We start from the raw sequence: 23,028 nt of genomic DNA, 5'->3' as shown, positions 1-23,028 counted from the left end.
TTGTTAACAACTAACTAAACAGTTATCAGAGTACTGTCAGATACCAGACTGCATGGGTAGGTCAGGGTTATCTAGGGAGCAAATGTACCTGATGGGGAAATATATTTCTTCCGTCAAACACAATCCAGGAGCTTCTAACACCAGAAAGAGAGTTATTGCCTGAAAGTCAAAGCAGAAATTAAAAGCACAGAATCCAGGAGTCAAACTAGAAAACAGGCCAAGTCAAAAGCCTGGAGACTCGCTATGGCAGCAGGTACCTAGCTGGTGGCTGGAGGGCTGGACCAGAAGCCTGTGTTGGTGTGTCAAGAGGAGCTGTTTCTCAGAAGGTCATGTGAATAGCTATCAGAGGAGGCACTCCCACTGATGATATATGAAGACTTCGTGCAAGATACCTATCTCAAAACTTCAGTGTAGCCCAGCCTCTAACAGTATCCCGATCAATGGCATTAAACTGAAATCTATCACGCTTCCAGACCATCACAACAGTTATCCTCTATTTGGAGAAATAGTCCTCTCTACAGACTATACAAAGCTTTCTATATAATAGGCACCAAAAGGCAAACAGGTCACACGGCACAGATTCACATGGGAAGCTGTGCACCCTTTCCCTTTGCTTGCCTTGCTTGCCCGCAAACAATACAAACCTTTCTGAACAAATGAAAGTGAACTTTGAAACCAGCAAAACATTTCAGGCACCCTGCCACAGATACTCTCTAAGCAACTGCAGGCCGTGTGCCACCCTGCATAGCTTGAAATTTCTTGCCACGTACTGGATCTGTGGTTAAATGAGCCCAGCAGAGAATTACAGCTTTGATGCTTTGATGTGAAAAATCACTAACAGATCTTGATTGAAGGATGAGAAGAAGCTGGTAAATTTTCAGTATGATGGTGTATGTGGGCCTCATTGAAGCCAATATTATCTTCATTTAGCATCTAAACTGTATTTTTTTCCATTAACTTAAAAAGCTCTACTATAATCTTTCCTGCAATTTACCAAGTAATGTCCAAGAGATCTTACATGCATACACTTTTTTTAAACTTTTTCATTATATATTTTTATTTTTGGCTCTCCTGGGTCTTCGCTGCTGCTTGGGCTTTTCTCCTGTTTCGGTGAACGGGGGGTACTCTCTAGTTGCGGCCCTTGTGCTTCAACTGTGGTGGCTTCTCCTTTTGCAGACCACAGGCTCTAGGGCTCACAGGCTTCAGTAGTTGTGGCTCCCAGGCTCTAGAGCACAGGCTCAGTGGTTGTGGTGCATAGGCTTAGTTGCTCGGAGGCATGCGGTATCTTCCCAGATCAGGGTTCGAACCCATGTCTCTTGTATTGGCAGGCAGATTCTTTTACCATTGAGTCACCAGGGAAGCCCTTACATGCATACACTTTTAAAGACTTGGAACAGCTCCACTATCTCCATTTTGCAAAAAAGGAAACTAAGACTCGGGATGCAACATAGCTGGGATTCAACCATGCAATTCCAAGTCCAGATCCTTTCTGATAACTCTAACATGTTCCATAAATTGCACAGAACATGGGCTATTGTAAAAATAATCCTGGGATTCACCATCGCTATGAAAATAAGTTATCAGGATGTGAAAATGTAATAAAATAGTGAAGGCACCTAAATAATTACCAGTCTCAAGGGCTCCTAAATAATTATCAGCCTCAGCACAGATTGGGATGATGACAGCTTCCACAGCTGAAAGAGAACAAGAAAACACAGAGCCCAAGTCCAAAGACACAAACTTCTGTCCCAGAGACCCAGAAATCAAGTTTGTCTTTTAGATTGGAAGTTAAGCATCTTAAAACTCAATTCAAGTAAGTCATCCAAAATTTGCCATTTTGCATTAATTTCCTTTGAAATCAGTAGAGGTTTAAAAGTCACGGATCCAAACACCGTGGGGGTGGGGTTGGGGGGGAGCAATGCATAAAAAGGCAATTCGTTGAAGAATTTGCCCAAAGAGCCAAAAAATATATGCAGAGTTCAATTTCACACACAAACACAACGCAAGTCCAAACAAATATATACTAGTTTTCATCTTTCTCCCTTTTGTAGATGGCAGTTTAACAGTGAAAGCATATTTGCCCCAGAAATTACCCAAATGAACTAAATTATATGTACACAGGTCATTATTGTTAATATTTTTTAAATGGGATACACTATGGCCAGATGGTTTCAACTTCAGTTTAAAAAAGAAAAAGTGTGCTTGTAGGAATTTAGACCTAAAAGTATACACTTGTACAGTCACAAAAAGAAAAGTTGTGGCAGGACAAACAAAACAATGATATGGGGGGAGAGAGGAACTGGAAATGTGCCACTTTGTATAATTTTAATACTGCATTGAATTTTTTAAGAAGGGATCTGATTATTTAAATATATCACTAAAAATTAGATTTAGGATCAAAAATGTACTTCAATAAACAGAGTGAGAAAGTGAAAGTCACTCAACTGTGTCCAACTCTTTGTGACCCCATGGACTAAAGCCTGCAAGGCTCCTCTGTCCATGGGATTCTCCAGGCAAGAACACTGGAGTGGGTTGCCATTTATCTTTCCTACCCAGGGAGCGAACCCAGGTCTCCTGCACTGCAGGCCGATTCTTTATCATCTGAGCCAATGCTTCATTAACTTGAGAGTAACCCCACAGAGAGGGCCACACTAATTCCCATCCAGCTCACAATCCAAATTTCAACACTTTCTGGTTTAGACAGAAAGTTTCTAAGCTGTGTTCCTTTAGCTCTGGACTAAAATTTCACTTTGTCACAATGGTAGGACTGGGCTATGACTCATCTTCCTCTGCCAAACAATGAAATTCTAGTTCAGTGGGAAAAAACTACTTGAGCTGCCAGTTCATTGAACTGTTCAAATCAAGGTCAAAATATGGCAGCAGGGGTGAGGGAGTCACCAAGCCCAAATCCCATCTAATTCTCACACCAGTCTATCAGTGGCCCTCCAACCAAATCCTAAATTTGCCAACAATTAGAGTAGGAAGCACCTGGTGCCCTCTAACTAGGGTCAAAGAATCGTAGTGAAACATGAAACCAGGACCCATGTCATAACCATACCTTTCAAGTAATGCCAAGGAAAACCACAACTAAAAAGATGACAGAGTGTACAGCATCAGCTTAAATACATTTTAAGTACCATTTTAAGCCTAAATACATTTTAAGTGCCATACAAACACAATATTTGATTTTCCATTCCTATATTGTAGGTAGCAGGCAAAGTTTATTATCAACTGTCTATACATATTTTTACAGAACTTACTATTCCTTTTATTTACCTGGAACTGTTACCACAGCTTGCAAGGTGCTTTAAAACGTTACCTAATTATTCGTGATCAAAATCACCTGGGGGATGCTACTGATTGGGGATCCGTCTCAGAAGTTCCACGACTTACACATTGATGGCACAGGCAACTGAGATACAGGGCCCCTTCCTCAAACAACTCTTCATTACCATGTTAATTACACTTCTCATTTCCCCCCAAAATGCTTCAGTTTCAAACAACTCACTCCATCTACCCTTCACCCAACTGAACAATTATTTTTCTCTCAAGCCTCGGCAAATTACATTCCACCTGCCCTCCCTAACCACTAACTCATTTTCTTTATAAACATTAAGATCAGCTAAAATTTCACAAGCCCTGAGAAACTCCCTCAGACAAACCTCACTGCACTCTGACCACTCTAAATACTCATACAGCCTTTATATTCATACAGCCAATGGGTGGGTCAGGCAGCCACTAATTCCTGGCAAAGATAATCACACTTCTTCCTTTAAAACTAACCCTGGCACCCAGAACCTCCCTGTAGTGTCCACAACGGGCCCCACCTCCATATTCAGACAGACACAGACACCCCAGCCCCTGATGACATTCTTATTCCAAAGTTCTCCACTTGCCTTGCTTCACGAAGACACTACCATCTAGGAGCTCTGTCTCTTCAGAGTCGTCTGTTCAGTGCACTCCGAGTTGGCCTATTCCCCAGTGATCTTCCAAGAGCTTCTTCCCAATGACAGCCATCTTCAGACAGACCACAGTCTCATGTAACACACTCTTCTCCATCAGCTCAAACCAGAAACCAGGAGGCCTGGTCCTCATGTAGCCTCCTCCAGCTCAGAGGAATTTGTTCATCCACCCATTCCTCAAGCAGAACCTGAGACTCCGCATGAGTTGAGTATGGAAGGACAGCATAAGCTTCCTTCTTGCCCTTCTGGAGCTTTCAGTCTAACAGGGAACCATACACTCCCCCATATGCTTCCATCTTGAATCCCCATCAGAATCACTTGGCCAGCTTTTGAACAGTTAGAGTCAAGGCCTCAGTCTCATTATATCAGGATTCCAGGTGTGGGGCTCCAGCACGCTGGTGATTCTAACGTGCAGCCAAGGTTGAGAATATGTGAATCCATTCAAAACGACTGACACAGAGTTCTGTCAGCCTGAAGAGAAAGCAGGAAGGATGGCAAGAAAAGCGAGGCCTCCCAGAAGTGGCTTCCTGAGCAGACCTAAATCATCTGTGCATCAGTAGCTGCCTACAACTCCAAGTAATTTTTTATTTCACACCTTCAAGCCTTTTTTTATTAAACTTATTCTCCTTCAATTAGATTATTTGTTAACATTTGGGCATTTGTACACAGACATCAAGATTAAGAAAAGGAAAAGGAAATATTTTAAATATTTTAAAATGTAATGATTCTATACCAAAGATAGATAGATACAGATAATCAGGTTTCAACTTACTGAGAGGCAAACACACTAAATTAGAGTTGCACATTTTAGAAGATAACACAGGGCAAAAGGATGGGCAGTTTCAAAAATAACACTGAAAGGCTTATTTTCAACAAATATATATTTCAATTTATTCCATTTTATTACTTGTTTTATTACTCCCTTTAGGTTCTGCAAAAGTCATTTGAAACCTCAACCCCAGTAACATCAACAGTTTAATGCAAAACACTTATGGTTTCACTCTTTCCACCTTCCTTGAGGTCTGTAAATAAAGGATTCACCCCAAAGTTTAATCTATTATGGAGACTGCTTGAAGATCAAAAATAGCTACATATTGCAATGGAATATGCCATCCATAAACATGTACTTTTTTATACCTTTATTTACAAAATCACTATCCTGTAGATATAAGAGATATCTTATAAGATATAAGATATATAAGATATAAGATATATATATATAAGATATCTTATAAGATATAAGAGAGCTATCCTGTAGATATAATAAAATAGTAAATTAATAACAGCCAATAAGAAAAGAACCTAGGCCCTTGCAAATCATATACACACTAATCTTCTATTTTTATTAAAATAATGTGCCCTAAAATATATATATATATATATATTTTTTTTAATGCTTTATAATGGCACCCCACTCCAGTACTCTTGCCTGGAAAATCCCATGGACGGAGGAGCCTGGTGGGCTGCAGTCTATGGGGTCGCTCAGAGTCAGACACGACTGAGCGACTTCACTTTCACTTTTCACTTTCATGCATTGGGGAAGGAAATGGCAACCCATTTCAGTACTCTTGCCTGGAAAATCCCATGGACGGAGGAGCCTGGTAGGCTGCAGCCCATGGAGTCGCTAAGAGTCAGACACGACTGAGCGACTTCACTTTGACTTTTCACTTTAATGCATTGGGGAAGGAAATGGCAACCCACTCCAGTGTTCTTGCCTGGAGAATCCCAGGGACGGGGGAGCCTGGTGGGCTGCCGTCTCAGGGGTCGCCCAGAGTCGGACACGACTGAAGCGACTTCGCAGCAGCAGCAGAGCCTTTGGACTGATCACAGGGTAGGAAATAATGCTATCTGAATGAATGAGAATTCATATTTAAAGCTGAAGCCTACCCATATAAAAGTGTGCTTATTATTTAAAAGTTTATTTGAATTTTTTTTTCTAATTATCTTCCTATTTCTGAGACCCTTGGTAGCAAGATATTACTGTGCAGACTAGCAGGCGATGAGGATTATTCGTGCTGGGAAAAGGAAGAGAATTAAGTGAAAGTCAAGAGAGATATTTGAAAGACTACAAGCTGCAATGCTGCTCTTATACCTGAGGTTTTAATTCAGGTTTCTGACAGATATTTTAATTTTCTGTTGAGACCACACGGTTCTTTAAATAAGAGAGAAAAGTAACAGCCAACAAAGTGAATTATAGCATGCTGATCTCTTATAACACTTGGCCAAGAAGCCAAATTTGCTAAGAAAACATGGGCTCCTCCAATCATTCTAGTTGAGAATTCACTCCAGGGAGAGGATGCCTCCCAGCATTTACCACCACATTCACATGGCGTTAGGAAGGAAAACTAGAGGGAAAGAGTAATTCCAAAAGAAAGAAAGCCATTTTTAAAAAAATTCTAGCCAGTCTAAAAGTTGTTCCATACTAACAACATTCAAACATGATATGTAAGGTCAAATATTACACATCACTTAAGTTTTTTATTTTTTTTCTCAGAAAGCTTATTGGACCAGAACATGAATATATAGATTAAACAGGATATGGACATTAGAACTAATCAAAAAATCTAGGTCCCCCTGGAAGTAAACTCCAGCGACAGAAAAGTGCATGATCACATCTAACATGAAGTTTCGCGTCTGAGTTCTCCTGTACAAGACAGCCTAAACACAAAACCCCTCCATTTACAATCCGCCCAAAAGTACAATGTCTGATTCTCCCCTTAATCGGCTCTGAACCACTTTTAAAAGTAAAATACATTTTTAGTCAGCACAGTAAATCAAGTACAATAAACACTATCACTACACAACCGCACAAAGGAAACTTTCTCTATAGGACAGAAAATAGTCAACGCATAATAAGCTAGTTCGAAAATACACGAAGCACGTTTGTCACAATAAATATATGGTTTCTTGTGTACTTTTTTTCCAAGAAGCCAAGAACTGGAAAATCATCGCATTCTGAAGAAAAGATGAAACCCCACAATGCTGGTCTCGACTCCTCAGACTCTACAACAGATGCGACATCAGGAAGAACTTGCCGGGGTGTTCCCATCCCCAGCTTGGTCCTGCCTCCAGCGGCTCTGTTACTTAACACACTGGGTTCAGTAAGTGACTGAGAGAGCCCTGTCTTTGCTGACATCCTCTTTTCAAAACCTCACGGGAGGGAGGGCAGGGAGTCAGGCAAGCTGACAAACTTACCTGGTAAATGCTTGCCAGACTGGCGAGCTGCGTGTCCTGGCACATCAAATCTGTACTTTTTCCAACGAAACGCGGTGGCCGCCGGGCCGCTCATCACCTACATTTGCTTAAGTGACGAGGAAAAAGATGCAGAGGAAGTGGATTTTAACAGAAGCAGCCTGCGAACTGCACACTGGGATGTCCTGTTTCGCCGTGGCTTTTATTTTTCCCATGAGAGGATCTGACTAAAACCTAACTGAATCTCCTCTAAATACCAGACAGGATGTTACACTTCACAGTTAGTGAAAATTCCTTAGGTCATTTTCTGTCACTGTTCTTTTAATTGTCACAAAGGAGGGCCTTTGAATGTTTCTGATCCACTACAAAGAGATTATAACTTTGCTTCCTGTTTTTGACAGCGTCAGCTGATAAGGACACCTCCACCCACCTCCTTACCCACATGCATATAAATAGAGGCGTTTGCCCTGGGTATACAACTGGACCGGAGAGTTTAGTTACATATTAACTCTACTTCAAAGCATAAATTGAACTTGTTATTTCACTTCAATACGCATATACACCTTGGGAAAAATGGAACTCAAAAGAATTTCTTCTTCATTCCTTAGAGATCGCTATTATGGAAAAAAATACATTCAACCACACAGAATCATAAGATCAGAGGTAACAGTTTTGACTCATATTTTCCAGCCTGTTCTATCTTGTGTATTTGCCTCGCTCTTTTATTATCACAGAACACAGACGTCAGGTGGCTCAGTGGTAAAGAATCAATGCTGGAGTCACGAGTTCAATCCCTGGGTCGGGAAGATCCCAGGGAGAAGAAAATGGCAGCCCACTCTAGTATTCTTGCCCAGAAAACCCCATGGACAGAGGAGCCTGATGGGCTACAGTCCATGGGGTTGCAAAAGAGCTGGACACAACTTAGCAACACAACAACAACAACATACAGATATCATCCACACACACACAACAGCAAGGAAAATCATGACCCATATTGCCTCATGGGCTTCTTTATTCCTGTTTAACTCTTTTTTTCTCTCCTGCTTCAAAACAGAAACTTCCGACTTATAAGCAAAGATTTTCATAACTTAGGTTCTCTTGTCAGGATACACACAGATTTAAATCAGAAGGCATCTCTCTTCCTGCTACTGGCTGAGATACAGTCAGTCCTTGCCCCACTCTCTTCTTCCTTATCTCTATTTTCTAGACTAGAAACCATATGCCTGGCAAAACACCCTCTCTAAGCCTCAATATCCAAACCTGTAAAATGAGAGTAGAGACCTCACCTGTCTCGTGGGATTGTAGTGAAAGAGTGAAAAGCACAATGCTATAGATTAGGTCACATGGTCAAAGCCGGATTTTTTTTTTTTTTTTTGTAACAGCTTTATTTAGATATAATTCACACAGCATGCAATTAACACATTTAAAGTATATAATTCAGTGGTTATTAGTATATTCACAGAGTTATGTATCCATCACACAATCAATTTTAGAACATTTTCATCACCCCGAAAAGCACTCAAGCTCCATCTTCTCTCTGCACTGCCCCCAATTCTAGTCAACCATGAAAATCTAATTTCAATCACTTTAGATTTGCCTCTCCTGAGCATTTCACATAAATGAAATCATAGAATATGTAGTCCTTTATGACTGACTTGTTTTACTTAGCATAATGTTTTCAAAGTTTCATTCATGCTGTAGTATGTCAGCATATCATTTTGTTTTACCGCTGAATAATCTTCCTTGTATGAATATCCTACATTTTATTGATTCACTTATCAATTGGCAGACATTTGGGTTGTCTTTACCTTTCAGCTAACATGAATAATACTGCTATGAGCATTCATGTACAAATTTTTATATCAACATATGTTTTTATTTCTCTTGAGTATAAATACCCAGGAGTAGCATTACTGGATCATATAATAGGATTCTACAGTTAACCTTTGGAAGAACTGCCAGACAGCTTTCCAAAGTAGCTGCACCATCTTCCATTCCTTCACTAGCAGTACATGAAGGATAAAATTCTCTCTATCCTCACCAACACCTGTTTTTATCTAGTTTTTATTTTATTTTTTTTATTATAGCCACCCTAGTGAGTGTAAAGTGACATATCATCATGGCTTGATATACATTTCCCTGATGGTTGTCGAAGCCCAAATACAAAAATATATTTCAACATTTTAATCTGGTATAACATACCATCTAAATACTGCTGGTGTTCAAATTACATCTCTAAGCAAGAGGCTGCTAAAGCAGTTGGTTTATCTTCCCCTACCCAAGGGCTGCTTATGAAAACTTACTAAATTCTAAATCAGTTGTTTCCACATGTCTTTCTGTATTTGTCTTCTTTCTAAATAGAAACAGTCTCAAATAAAGCAGCCTTTTATAAGTGAATAACCATAATTATTTATAGGAAGAAATTTTAGACAAGATTTGATTTAAGATTAAGGTTATTACAAAATTTTAAGGAAGCCAAGAGGAACAAGTCAGGATTCTAGACACTACCGATGTTTTTCCCTTTTCTCTAAAAAATGTGATATTGAGAGGATAGTAATTATTCTAATTCAAAGGGATTATCCAATAAAATTCAAAGAGATTATCTAATCCAAAATTCAAAACATATAATCCAATCTAACTTGAGGGATTATCATCTTTTCTAATTTGAAGTCTTTATCTAATCTAACTCATTCAAAGAGATGTTCATTTTTTTCAGATTTCTGATGTTTGAAAAAATTCATGTACAATGAAATGAATTATCTTATTCCTAAAACATTCTATTTTAAATTATTTTTAATGCCTTAAAAAATTAAAAAGAATAAAGTCTACATAAAACACAAGAAAGAAAATACAAAAAGGCTACAAGCTTTAAAAAAATAACAACTTTTCCCCTGTTTTTCAGTATAAGGCCTCAGGCCCCACAAGATGTATTAATAATATGATTCATTCATCTTCTAAGAAATTTTCCATGTCCCAAGGCTGCACTATGCAATCCACTGTTTTCGTTATTTCTTGGCATACAGCTGACTATGAAACTGACCGCTGAACTTTCCTATGTCAAATAGAACTTTCCATTGTGGGAAATTTCTAAAACATTCATATTAAGCTAAGTGGAAATGTCATCAGAGTTCAGGAGCAAATACGGCTTACATCACCCAGTACAATTTCTAAATCAGATTTTACACAGGAATGGCAAACCATTGAACGAAAACAACAAGTACAAAGGCCACGTTGGAGTTTCTGTAAATACTTGACGGTGAAGAAAATCAGAAGCAACAATCAGTTTATCGAGGTTATCTGAAAGTTCTTCCAAAAAAAGTCTAAAAGAAGGGCACTTTTACAAACTGTTCTGTAATGTCTACCTACTGACCCCTTCTTCTGCTAGATTACACGGTGGCCTCATTTCTAGTTCTCGTGAAATCAATAGACCATTTATGTCCCAAGTATCTGTCTAGGGTATGCACTTTCTTATTCAATCTGGTGTTGACAGCAGTAATCAAATTTTGTACATACCACTAGCTCTATTATAGCTCAATGGCTACTGGCTGCCAGCCTAGGTCTAGTCTCACCCAAAAGGAAGGAAAAGAGTAGACTGCAGAGAGAATTACAGACCGCATCAGCTGAGACTATAGAAGGGGGTGTGGAAGTGAGACAGTGAAGCAGAGGGATTCAAGACAAACCCTCCTCCCACCGGAGAGACACACGCCAGGCACATCAGCACAGCCAACCTGGACCATTAAAGGCAGACATTTTCTTCATTTCCTCTGCAAACCTCTGGGTTTTGAACATCTTATGACAACTTTCCATTCTAACCAATGAACCTACACCTACACCTGCAGAGCAGCAGACAAAAGCCAGAAATAAACCACACCCTCCAACACAAGAGAGACGAAAAGTGAGGGAACCTAAGTGACAACGCTTCCCATGAACCGTCCAGACACAGTTTCATGTTGTAACTAGGATCAAGGCTTTTTCTTGGATCAAAAGTTTTTCAATTAATCGTCTTCTGCTAAAACAAGGTCAGCTTTAAAAAAAAAAATGAGGAGGGATAGAAACCTGGAAGTCTACTCAACCTGCATTTTTAGAGTTCAAAATCTCTAAGAAAACCATACTCCTGCTAACAGATATTCTCTGCTTAAAGGGAGCATGGATGATACCACTTCTTGCTATCTAAGGCTGGCTAAAGCAACTATTTCCTCAATTTTTACAACTTGAAATAATTTTAGACTTACCCAAAAAGTTGTAAAAAAAAAATTGTACAGGGTTTTCATAGTCCCTTCATCCAGCTTCCCCAAATGTTACCATCTTACAGAACCAGAGTACTTCTGTCAAAACCAGAAAATTAGCACTGATGCAATACAATGAACTACTCCACAGATCTTATTTAAATGTCCCTAGTTGTTCCCTTTTTCAGTTTCATGATTGAATCCCAGGACCTGCACACAAGCAACACTTCAAAAACACATCCTTTCATTCACTCTCTAATGAATGTTTCTGATCCCCCCACCAAAGGTCCTGTTTTCTTTCATGTTGATGAGGTGGTTTCATTATTAACCATTGAGTGTTCCAGTCTAGAAATGCTTATTTCCTCCACAATTCTCTCCACAACTAATCTGAGGGTCTTACCAGCCTCATCTTGTAAACACAGGTCAAACTGAGTCTCACAATTCCTTGTTCAGAACCCTTAGAACATAGAGGAGCTGCCAAATCAGAGCTTTTCCCACCTGAGAAAAGTTACATAGGCTATGCATTCCACTGGAGGAGCTAGTGGTAAAGAACCTGCCTGCCAATGCAGGAGACATAAGAGACAGGGGTTCCATCCCTGGATCAGAAAGATCCTCTGGAGAAGGAAATGGCAACCCACTTCAGTAATCGTACCTGGAGAATCCCACAGACAGGGGAACCTGGAAGGCTACAGTCCATAGTATCTCATAGAGTCAGACACGACTGAAGCGACTTAGCACAGCACACAAGACAAAAACAGCGAGATGTAGGATAATTTCCCCCAATCAAATACACTAATACTTCTGCAGTAAATATGTGTGTTTTAGGAGGTAAGTGTGATAAGGAAAGATTTCAAAAGCATCCCAACACTTCTGGTCAAATTGCCCAAAAAATGAGCTCAGGTCAAGCTCAGGTTTTACTATCAAATGAATTACAAAAACCTTTCTGTTTTCAGAGTTCATTTTAACTATTATAACTGCAAATGAGAGCGTGTGGACCTCTACCAATGAAATCTGTGGCTTCATGTGTCGCCCACCCACCCTCACACCACATCCTCTTTCACCTCCAGTGTTACCTCTGCCTCCAGGCTCTCTTCACTCCAATCAACCCTCCCAGAGTCTCCAGGGTGACCTTTGTAAATTACTTGCAGCTCTCTAGCTTCAAAATCCTTCGAGATTTCCCATGCAAAAAAAAGGAGGTTGGAGTCTAATCTTATGAAGTTTAGTTTACAAGGCTCTCCACCATCTAAGCCAACCCATTTGACTATATCAGTGCTACACCCAAGAAGAAAACAGAAGTGAAAAAGGTGTAATCTCTGTCCTCAAGATGCCACCAATCTAATTCAGTCTCTTGAATATTTTCATCAAACTGAAAATATAGAATGTAGCTTCTCCAACCATCAAAGAAATATGGGAATATTTTTTTAACTCGTTCTTTTCTAGCTAGGAAATTCTACCTTAGCTCTTGATCACATTAAAGATTACTAATAAAATCCCATATGTTGACATGAAAAGGATTTTTCACATGATTTTAACAACACATGTCTAAAAATAATTGCTATGCTACTGTTCCAAATACAAAGAGCAAAAGCCAGAAAAACTTTTCTAAAAACAAGCAAACCCAAAAAAGCAACGTCAAAGATGGTATTTAATGGGCTGAGTGAGTTCTCATGAGATTGTTTTTCCAAAGCACAAAGATATAAATAAAATCTGAAACCATGTCTTTGTTTCCATATTAGTATATTAATGGAAGTGAATGATATTATAACCAGCAAAATTATGTTAGAGAGAGCTAAACAAAAATCCCCACCACCAAAGAGCTCAGAATTTATCCCCAACCACAAAGAGACTTATCTCTGATGCAGAACATACACCAATGAAAGAGGAAAGAAATCATATTTTAAGTATTTTGGTTTTATTTTCTAATGTGCAAATAGACACAGAATGGTAAAAGTTCCTAGATATTGTATTTGAAGATAAATTATAACCTTTCTTACAATTATCTCAGGAAAAGTGCACAAAAGCAATAAGAGTAAGAGATAAAGAATAGTACCACTGAATCCCATAATGATGGGGGTAGAGAGAAGTGGTCGGTATATACCTGCTTCTCCCTACACCAAGAGAGGGGAGGAGGCTTCCCTCCCAGGGCTGTCTTCCTCTCACAGCAGACTGTGTGTGTCACTGTGTACACGCACACATGGCAGGATTTTCACTGGCAGTGTTAAGTTACTTCCAAACAGAAGTGACAACTGCTGTGATCCGACCGAGGTGAGATATACGTGGCTGACAGCAGTCATGGTAGAAAAGGCCGACACTGCATGGACATCAAGTGATGCCACCACTCTGTAAAAGCCAGGATCCACTCTGCCAGGGACCTGGTAGAATCCTGTAGTGCCTGCCGCTCAAGACAGGGGTTCCTGGGACAACCACTCATGTGGCAAACACCTCACTCTAGCAGAAGGAAGGAGGTTATCACCAGGGTTCTTCAGGGAGCAGGAACAGGTATTTAAGGAGACATGAAGAGACAAATAAAACTCAGATGCTTTAAAAAGTGGACTTTTAAAACACTACCAAACAAGAAAGGAAGGGAGTATTTTTCCTGAATTTTCTACATGTTCCGTTTCTATCAATCAGGCAAAAAATAGACATTGTCATTTTTTATTTACCTTTGTATTGTCATCCTTTAGTATCGGAGCCTGAAATGTTGTAAGGACTTAGTAAATGAGCATTTACTGAAAGACTAGACACAAGCTGATGTGGAAGACATCAGAACAAAAATAAGAGTGAACCAGGATAGTGAGAGGAACCCTGGGCATCTCTCACACCCACAGAGCTTCCACAACAAGGCCATCTGATGCAGAAAGGAGGTACCACAGTCTATGACATGAGCAAAATCAAAAATAGCAGTTCTGGGGCAGACTCTGCTCTGGGGCAGACCACAGCATTCCAGAAAGGGATCAGAGAACTGTGACCAAGAAGGGTGCTTTCAGGAATGTAAAAAGGAAGGATACATTTGGAAATAAAAGTGCTGTAAAGATAGAGGCAATATCATTTGCAACCTGCTGGGCTGTGGAGCAAAGATCAGCCAGTGAGTTTTCGTGAAGTACACCTGCTGTCACTGTGAGGAAAACCTCTCTAGTTTCCAGAAGGTTCCAGAACCCTCCAGCTTCATGGAAAAGTATGAAAAAAGAAGTGTGGGGATTATTTTTTGTTGTTAGCTGTAAAAACATCTAGTGGGAGAGCTGACTTAAGTATCCTAGTGACTTAAAAAGCAGTCACAACCTAAAAGTTGAGAGGTGTGTTATATTCGGTGTGAATTTTTAGGACTTCAAGGCCAGGAGACAGCATCTCAAGTGACCCCCAAGAGAACTGCTCGGAGGTTGCAGAGGGAGGAGTCAGGTTATATAGAAATTTACAACAAAGGGCAGGTAGTCTGAACAACAAAAGTATTTTTGTGAATTAAAGAAAACCAGATTATCTCAAGTTAAGGAATTTAGTGCTTTTCTATGTATGGGAAGATGCAAGAGTCTGAGCTCACTGAAATCTTTCCTTTCATATGCATCTCAGCTACCTGGGGCCAGTACTCAGTATTTTTTTTTCTCAGTGCTCACCAGAGGGAGTGGCTGCAGCCCAGTGGCTGCCAGATCACAGGTATTCTTCTCCTTCTTAGTTGCCCTTGAGGGCTGGAATCGCTGATGACTGTGACATCCTAGTTTATTGACACAGCAGGAAATACTCCATTTCTCACTCCCATAGGGCACAACACCCTGTGAAGCTGGACATGTCACTCATAACAGTTTGTCCTTTGGTCACCTGCAGTGACAATCTCAATTCAGTGTTTCCTGTGGAGCTCTTAGGCCCTTATGCAAATCTGAAGCTGTGGGCCACTCATTAGACAAGGGTATTAACTTGCATGAGTCATCTGTATATTCAGCCTGCAGCTGATACTACACAAAGATAGTCCTGCCTACTCACGGCACACCCACCCCACTCCCATGTGGGAATGAGACATAATCACCTGCTGAGGGCTGGGAGTGGGGAAAAAATGAAGGATCCAGGTAATAATGAGGCAGAACCAATGCCAAAGAACTGACCTTGGGTATTTTAAATCTGTTTCAGGATTTCTAGGATGACGTAGCTGCCAAGAGATATCGAGGTGCATGCTATGTTGCTTCAGTCGGGTCCAACTCTTTGCGACCCTATACAGCCTTCCAGGCTCCTTTGTCCAAGAGACTCTCCAGGCAAGAATACTGGAGAGGGTTGCCATTTCCTTCTCCAGGGGATCTTCCCGACCCAGGAATTGAACCTGGGTCTCTTGTGTCTCCTGCATTGACCAGCGGATTCTTTCTTTACCACTAGCACCACCTGGGAAATCCAATAACCAGGTGAGGAACAGAGAATGCAAGTAATGGTTGTCAGCCCAGAACTTATGAGCCATGCGACTTATAAACAAGGTGCCTGAGCCTTGGACCCATGCAGTCAGTCAGCTAATTGATTTGTTGACTTAGCGCCTACTCCTGTTTCATGCGGTGCAGACAAGAACCAGTTCCCAGGCCCGGCAAAGTGAGGCAACTGCAGAGGGAATGTGTGGTGCCTGCTGTCACTCCCTCTGGGATCAGCCCCAACACAGGCTGGGGCCTGCAAAAGGGGAAAGGAGAGGGCAGGGGCTGCCAAACGAGGTGGGAGTGAACACGACAGAGGCAAGAAATGCACAAACAGCCTATGATTAGAGCATCTAAGGAGTGACAGAGAACAGGGAGGAAGACGGCAGGGTGGAGCTCGGAAACAGCACCAGAAGGTACAAAAGAGAAAACAGCGATCCAGAAAGAAGAGGAGAAGAGAGCCAGGCCCGTACTCCAGGGCTGCCCCTGACAGGAAGCAAGTTCTTCCACAGTTTGCAGGTTGGGACCACTTACGTGCCACTTCATTTCCATAAAATCTCTCTCCTCCAGATAATGTTCACGAGTAAATCCGTCTATCTATAAAAAGATTTAAAAATGGAGCCAATAGAACAAACCTGGTTTTAAATGAGGAACCTGACACTAAAAATAACTTCCCTGAGGCTGCCAATCCAGTAGAGGGTTGGAACGACTCATGTTTCTATTGGAACCTCAGTCTATAATTCGGTCAGTAAAAAGTGACCAATTTTAGGGACCTCTGAACGTCAGAGTCCTTTCACATTTATTTTCATGGATGCCTGCAAAATTCTTACAGGTTTAGCTGTGTCAGTATCTCAGCCTCTCTTTTAAAAAATGAGGTAACTAAGGTTTCATAACACCAAGTTAGTGGTACTCGCTCAGTTGTGTCCAACTCTTTGCGACCACATGGACTGCAGCCTGCCAGGCTCCTCTGTTCATGGGATTCTCGGGTCAAGAATACTGGAGTGGGTTGCCGTTTCCTTCTCCATTCATGACACCAAATTCATGCCGTGGGTGTTCTGAACCTCAGAAGCAACTCCCTGCCCCCAAGTATTTCCTCCCATCCCATCGTGAGCCTTCGAGAAGCAGCTCACTGGCTGTCAACAACACTGCCTGAACCATCATGAAGCCCAGAGGTTTCAAAGTTGTTTCTAAGAGGGTAAATAATACTATATAATACTTCCTCTCTTCCTCAAAGTCACAGCCAAAAACCAAATGAAACCAAAAGGAAATGCATGTTCCTCAACAGCAGTCAGGTCCCAGGTATCAGGTAGCCGGCTCCACCCCCATCGCAGTCCCAAACTCTGGCACAAACACAAGCTGCAGAATCTTGAGGCCAGTCAGAGGTGAGCCTTTCTGCAAGAGAATGACAAAAGGCCCCCGACACTTCCACTCCCCAGGGCATTAAAACCGTAGTCCCGAAGGAACAAGGTGGTTACTCTTCATCTGAGTTCCTAAACTGAGCCCCTCCACGCCGGAAAGAGGGGGCAGGAAAAGGAAATGAAAGCAAGTGACTCGAGGTTCTGGATTTTGTATGCAAGATTAGCCAGCAACAGGTGCAGCGTTCCGGTGAAATTAAGCGTCTCCAAACGCCTCTTGTCTGCACCACACAAAGGCCCAGGCACAGAAACCCAACATTAGCAGCGCTGTCAGAAGTGCAAGCCATCATCATTTTCTAGCCAGTAGCAATTTGGGAAAAAAAAAAATTACCAGGCAGACCACAAAATATTTCTCTGCTGACATAAGACTTCTTTCACATTATCCTCTTCCGAAACACTGTAAAATAATTTAAATGTTGGTAACCGTAAGTCATTTTTTAGTGCCTGGTGACCACCACAGTGCCTGGTACGGAGTACGTGGGCAGCAAACATTTACTGGATGAATGAATGAAACCAACAGGTAAATAAGATGTTGCCTTCACAAAGAGCGATAACCAAAATCTCACTTTCAAAATAGTATATAAATGTATTTTTCCCCATTTCTCCAAGAAGGGAACAAAAAGCTGGGATCAGAAGCCAGGGAAAGAGATATCAATAATGAAACATATCAGGAGGTGCCAATCACCCAGCCACTGACTAAAGCCGAGAAGCCCTGTCTGCCGCCCCTTGGGATTAACAGATCTGCACGGGCATTCTCATTTGGAGGAGAACAAATGGGGAGAACAATGATAACCATTGAAGCAATTCACTTTCGGATTTTCCTTTCACGCAGAGTGCCATTTCACGTAGCGGTTTCCACCTGCCATCACTATAGAACTTACAAAATAAATGTTGTTGCGTAATCTTTCAATATGATGAAAATAATCTGCTGACGGTATGTCATGGAAAATATCTTGTGCTATATGTGACATGTATAAGAAAATATGAGTGTGGGTAAGATGAAGTGGAATTGAAGCCATTTTACTGACTCTAAGAACTGAAGAAAAAGTGGAGGGAAATAGCGATGCAAGTGATGGGGAATGTTTATGAATACTGTTTTACATAAAAAGAATAATTACTAATATGAGAACACCACTGATTTATATAAGGGTTTAAATAATGATATTAATTATAAAAATAAGATTTCAGAGCACAGATAAGAGTAAATCACTGAAATTATCAGGACAAGTCAGAGAACTAAGCAGTACAAATAGAAATGCATTATAATAAATATTTTTATAAAATGAGTATAAAGAATGACTTGATTTAATAATGCAGTTCATTCAGCTTTCTTTAAATTCACAAATTTCTCTTCTGTTTATAACTTAAGCCTTCTGAATAGAATTTCTCTCACCCTTGTATATTCAATTTAAAGAATCCTTAGATTTTTTTTTCACATCACTCCTTCCAAGACCCAGAGGAAATTCCCACTTTCTTTTACCTCAAGGTAACACCCAAAGGTCTTGAACAAAATTCTTCACTGAGATACTAAATGCCTAGTTAAGAACTACCTCAAACTTCAAGGAATAAACTGGAATTGCAAGTCCATTAAGAATGTGTTTGATGAACCTAGAGTCTGTCATACAGAATGAAGTAAGTCAGAAAGAGAAAAACAAATATCGTATACTAACGCATATATATGGAATCTAGAAAGATAGTGCTGATGAACCTATCTGCAGGGCAGCAGTGGAGACAGACACAGAACAGACTTGTGGGCACAATGGGGGGAAAGAGAAGGTGGGGTGAACCGAGAGAGTAGCATGCAAACATACACATGACCATACGTAAGATAGAGAGCCAGGGGGAATTTGCTGCATGACTCAGGGAGCTCCAACCGGGGCTCTGAGACAACCTAGAGGGGTGGGGTGGGGCGGAAGGTGGGAGGGACATTCAAGAGGGAGGGGACATATGTATACCTATGGCTGATTCATATTTATGTAGGGCAGAAACCAACAAGATATTGTAAAGCAATCATCCTTCAGTTAAAAATAAATAAATTTTAAAATGTTTAAAAAATAAACAAAAGGACAATAAAAAAAAATGTCTTTGGTTTTCAAGTGAGGCCTTTTCATTCATTCCTTCATCCATTCATTCCCTCATCTATAAGGATCTATCATCCCTACGGGTCAGGCGTTGTGCAAAGCACTATGGACACACCAGTAAACATGGAACGCCCTGATGGAGATGACAGTCTGGGGACCTCTCAGCAACAAAGTAAACAAGCAATCAGCATTGTGACAAGTGAGCTGAAGCAAGCAACAGGATGGATGGTAGGAATAACAGGACGAATCTACTTCAGACGGGTAGTCAGGATGGGCATCTCGGAAAAGGTGCAATTTAATCCATCACCCAATTATAGTCAAAGGGGCTAGCCAAGAGCTGGGGAAGGTATCCAGGCGTAGGAAAGAGCCTGTACAGAGGCTGTTTCCGGACCTGCAAGCTGGCCGCGGCTGAGGCAATGGGCAGCGACAGAAGAGACTCATTAATAACTACAGAAACAGCATCTCACCACATAATTCACCCAACATGCCTATGCCCTGACACACACTTTCCCTTCAGCCTGGAATCCCTGTCTTCCTCACTCTCCTCTGCCATCTCGCAGATGCCTCCTCTGGAAAACATCCCCTGACTCTCCAAAGAAGAGTCAAACTCCAGAAATGAATCCCCCCTAGTCCATGGTCCCACCACCCCTAGTACTCCCCACTATTACGCTCCTTAGCAACTGGCCCTGGGTCATTCTTCAAAAGCCACTAAGCACAGGTCTTGCTTTATTTGTCTCTGTTTCTCAACAGTCTATCATGGAATTCGGCACCAGCAGACATGCAATAAATGAAGAGTGAGTCAGCGAACAAATCGAGAGAGGAATGGCCAAATGAAGCGAACACAGGATGGCTGCTCATGCCAATTCATTACTCAGCCTTGGAGCTTTGGAATAGCACCACGCCACAGTTTTAGCTGATTAACCCATTTATAGTCTGGGGATGGGGGGGGTGGAGATTTCTATCCCTTTATGATTTCCATACAACAAACACTTTGGGACAAATCTCCTGGCATCACAGACAAATGATGGATAATTTTCAGAGTGTCATTAGATACAGACTCCAGTCCATCCGCATCAACAAGCATGCGTAAAGTGCCAGGTTTGGTATTAGGCTCAAGGGCTGAGCAGTTCTGTTCTGCCCTGGAAGGTCTACAGCACTAGCAAGCAGAGCAAATCCTGTTTCCAAAATACTGTAAACTAACTTCTTTCATAATATTTTTACAAGAAAATGGTGGTCAAAAAATTCCAAGGTCACCCATGGGACAAAATGATTTAGAATCTGTTACTCGGTCATTTTTACACTAATTCTTGGCTTAATGAGTCCTGCTGAGGTTTCCTTTCTACAAGCAATGCACAAAAGTTTAAGGGCCATTGTAAGTTCTTTACCTGCCTGTGACCCTCCATCGTCCCCATGTGTAGAAGCGGATGTCACTTCCATTTCCTGATGGCTCAGCATGTCCTCCAAAAGTAGTTAAGGTTCACAAGCCAACTGTGCATGTTTCCTGAAGTCACAAAGATGTGTGTACCCCTCGGCTGGAGAGTGTGCTTTGCTGGAGTCAAATTTTAAATGAGGGCCAAACAGTGTGGGAACTGTGGGGAGAAGAGTCCCTCCCCAACTGGCCTGACCAGAATGGTTGCATTCCTGCCCTGTGCTCAGCCCAATCCCCTTCTGCTCCGTCTGAGCCTCTGCCAGGCTGTGGAGCCTGTTGCCTTAAAACCCAGACGAGTGAACAACACTTATTTGCCCAGGACTAGCCAGGTAAGGAAGGTGTGTATCTTTACAAACACGAAGGAGCGTAGCGCCTCCTCAATTCTCTTTAGGCTTTTCTTACATTTGTGCCAAATGAAAACATGGGTGAAGAATAACGTTTAGGAATTAAATGATAAAAAATGTTAAGGGTCCAGCTCTCTCAAGAAAGCTGGTTCTCATAAATTTTATAATCAATTTTTCAACCTATATACTCCAAACGAATTTCTAAAGCTTTTAGAGGTCGAGCCATTAATACACTAAATAATACATGCCATCAAGCTAAAAGGTAAACTCGGCCTCTTCAACCAGAAGTAAAAACATTACCGAGTGAAATACAAACTGCATCTTTTTGCCAAGCTCACCATACAGTCTCAGCTCACTTCGTTCCCAATCACTGCCCTCATTCAGGTTTTCCATGGACCAAGTTCCACCCTCAGACAACACCCCAGCATCAACTTAAATGTGGCTTCCTTAAGGAGGCCTTCCCACCACTAGAGCCCTCCCAGGTCCAGTGAAGCCCCCTGGTGACACACTATCACAGCATTGCAGGACATTCCTATGCCCTAGGCAATCACACTACTCTGTATATTCTGCAGCGTGGTGTCTGCTTCTTCTCCTAGTCTACACTCTGCAAAGGCTGGGCACATCACTGTGTGTTCATCGGTTTTGTTGACCACGGCCAGTACAGTGCCCAGCCTAGGGGGCACTCAGCGAAGAGTTATTCCCATTCAAACTGTTGTCCCTGTAAAAATACTCAACATGAATATCGTATGATACAGCTTATAGGTGGAATCTAAAAAATTGGTACAAATGAACTTTCTTACAAAACAGAAAAAGAGTCACAGATGTAGAAACCAAACTTATGTTACCAAGGAGAACCGTGGGGGGAAGAGATAAATTGGGAGACTTGGATTGACATATACACACTACTATATATGAAATAGGACCTGCTGTATAGCCCAGGGAACTCTATTCAATACTCTGTAATGACTGTATGGGAAAAGAATTGAAAAAGGAGTGGACATATATATACATTTAACTGATTCACTTTGCTGCACAGCAGAAACATGTAAATCAACTATACTCCAATAAAAATTAAGTTAAAAAACATACTTTTCATGACATATTGCTATCACTGCCAAAGCTCTAAGGAAATAGATGTTCATCTTAAATAATCACCATCATCCAAGGTGATTATAACGCCAAGGGTCCCTGAACTCGGACAGGGAAAAAAATAATGAGATATCCTCACCCACTTCTTCCATCCAAGTACTAACCAAGCCCAACCCTGCTTTGCTTTCAAGATCAGACGAGATCAGGCGCGTTCAGGGTGGTGTGGCCCTAGACTCTTCAACCCACTTGTAACAGAAATTTGCATCTCCTACTAAGAAGTTAGATCACAAAACACACCCTTAGGAGTATCTTTGGCAGGATCACCAACAAAAATCACAGCCATTTTCCCATCACATTATAGCTGAAAGTCATTTGGCTCATAATCACTTCAGAACAGACCAGACTAGACTAGAATAAAAGTTCCCGTATCCACTGTTGGAACTTGTCATTCCAATGCATTAATATAAAAAAATTACTCTATCACAGGTTTGTTCAGCATTTTGTAACTGAATTTCAATATGAATTGTTTTTCTTTGTAATGCCAAATATTTTATTCTATATGCATTTAAAAACATCTGCCTTGATTCACCTAACTGCCAAAGGAGTCCAGAGGTAAAACAGGAAAGGATGTGATGATAAACAATAAAAATCCTAATCTCTATCATTATCAAAAGATTTAATCATTTGATGTACTGAGAAACACTTCTTTTTTTTGTTCGGTTTTGGTTTTGGCCACACCACACAGCCTGCAAGATAATTACTCAAGTAGAGACTGAACCTCACCCTAGGTAGTGAAAGCATGGAGTCTTAACCACTGGACTACTGGGGAATTCCCAGGAAACACTTATATTCGGTTTTCAATGGGTTGAACATATATTTACTCACTGGGGAAATGAATAAAACATTTCCAA

General features: G+C 41.1%; 1 protein-coding gene across 10 annotated transcripts in view; it reads right to left on the bottom strand.

The window, feature by feature from the left end:
• The window catches only part of UTRN (utrophin), a 557,788-nt gene that overhangs the window by 486,996 nt on the left and 47,764 nt on the right, over positions 1-23,028 (bottom strand). For 3 of the 10 annotated variants that reach the window (XM_070795581.1, XM_070795588.1, XM_070795590.1), the window contains exon 1: positions 7,158-9,804. The exons of 4 other annotated variants lie outside the window; for them this stretch is intronic. In XM_070795581.1, the coding sequence (XP_070651682.1) occupies positions 7,158-7,251 (94 nt within the window). In that variant the 5' untranslated portion in view covers positions 7,252-9,804. Of the gene's footprint in view, positions 1-7,157; positions 9,807-20,640; positions 22,015-23,028 lie in introns of those variants that run through there. 3 more of the 10 variants (XM_070795589.1, XM_070795591.1, XM_070795582.1) reach the window with 3 other exon arrangements.

This window comes from Bos indicus, chromosome 9 (genome assembly GCF_029378745.1).
Source record: "Bos indicus isolate NIAB-ARS_2022 breed Sahiwal x Tharparkar chromosome 9, NIAB-ARS_B.indTharparkar_mat_pri_1.0, whole genome shotgun sequence".
Taxonomy (NCBI): domain Eukaryota; kingdom Metazoa; phylum Chordata; class Mammalia; order Artiodactyla; family Bovidae; genus Bos; species Bos indicus.
The sequence above is the reverse complement of the archived record's forward strand: the minus strand, read 5'-3'. Positions and strand labels throughout refer to the sequence as shown.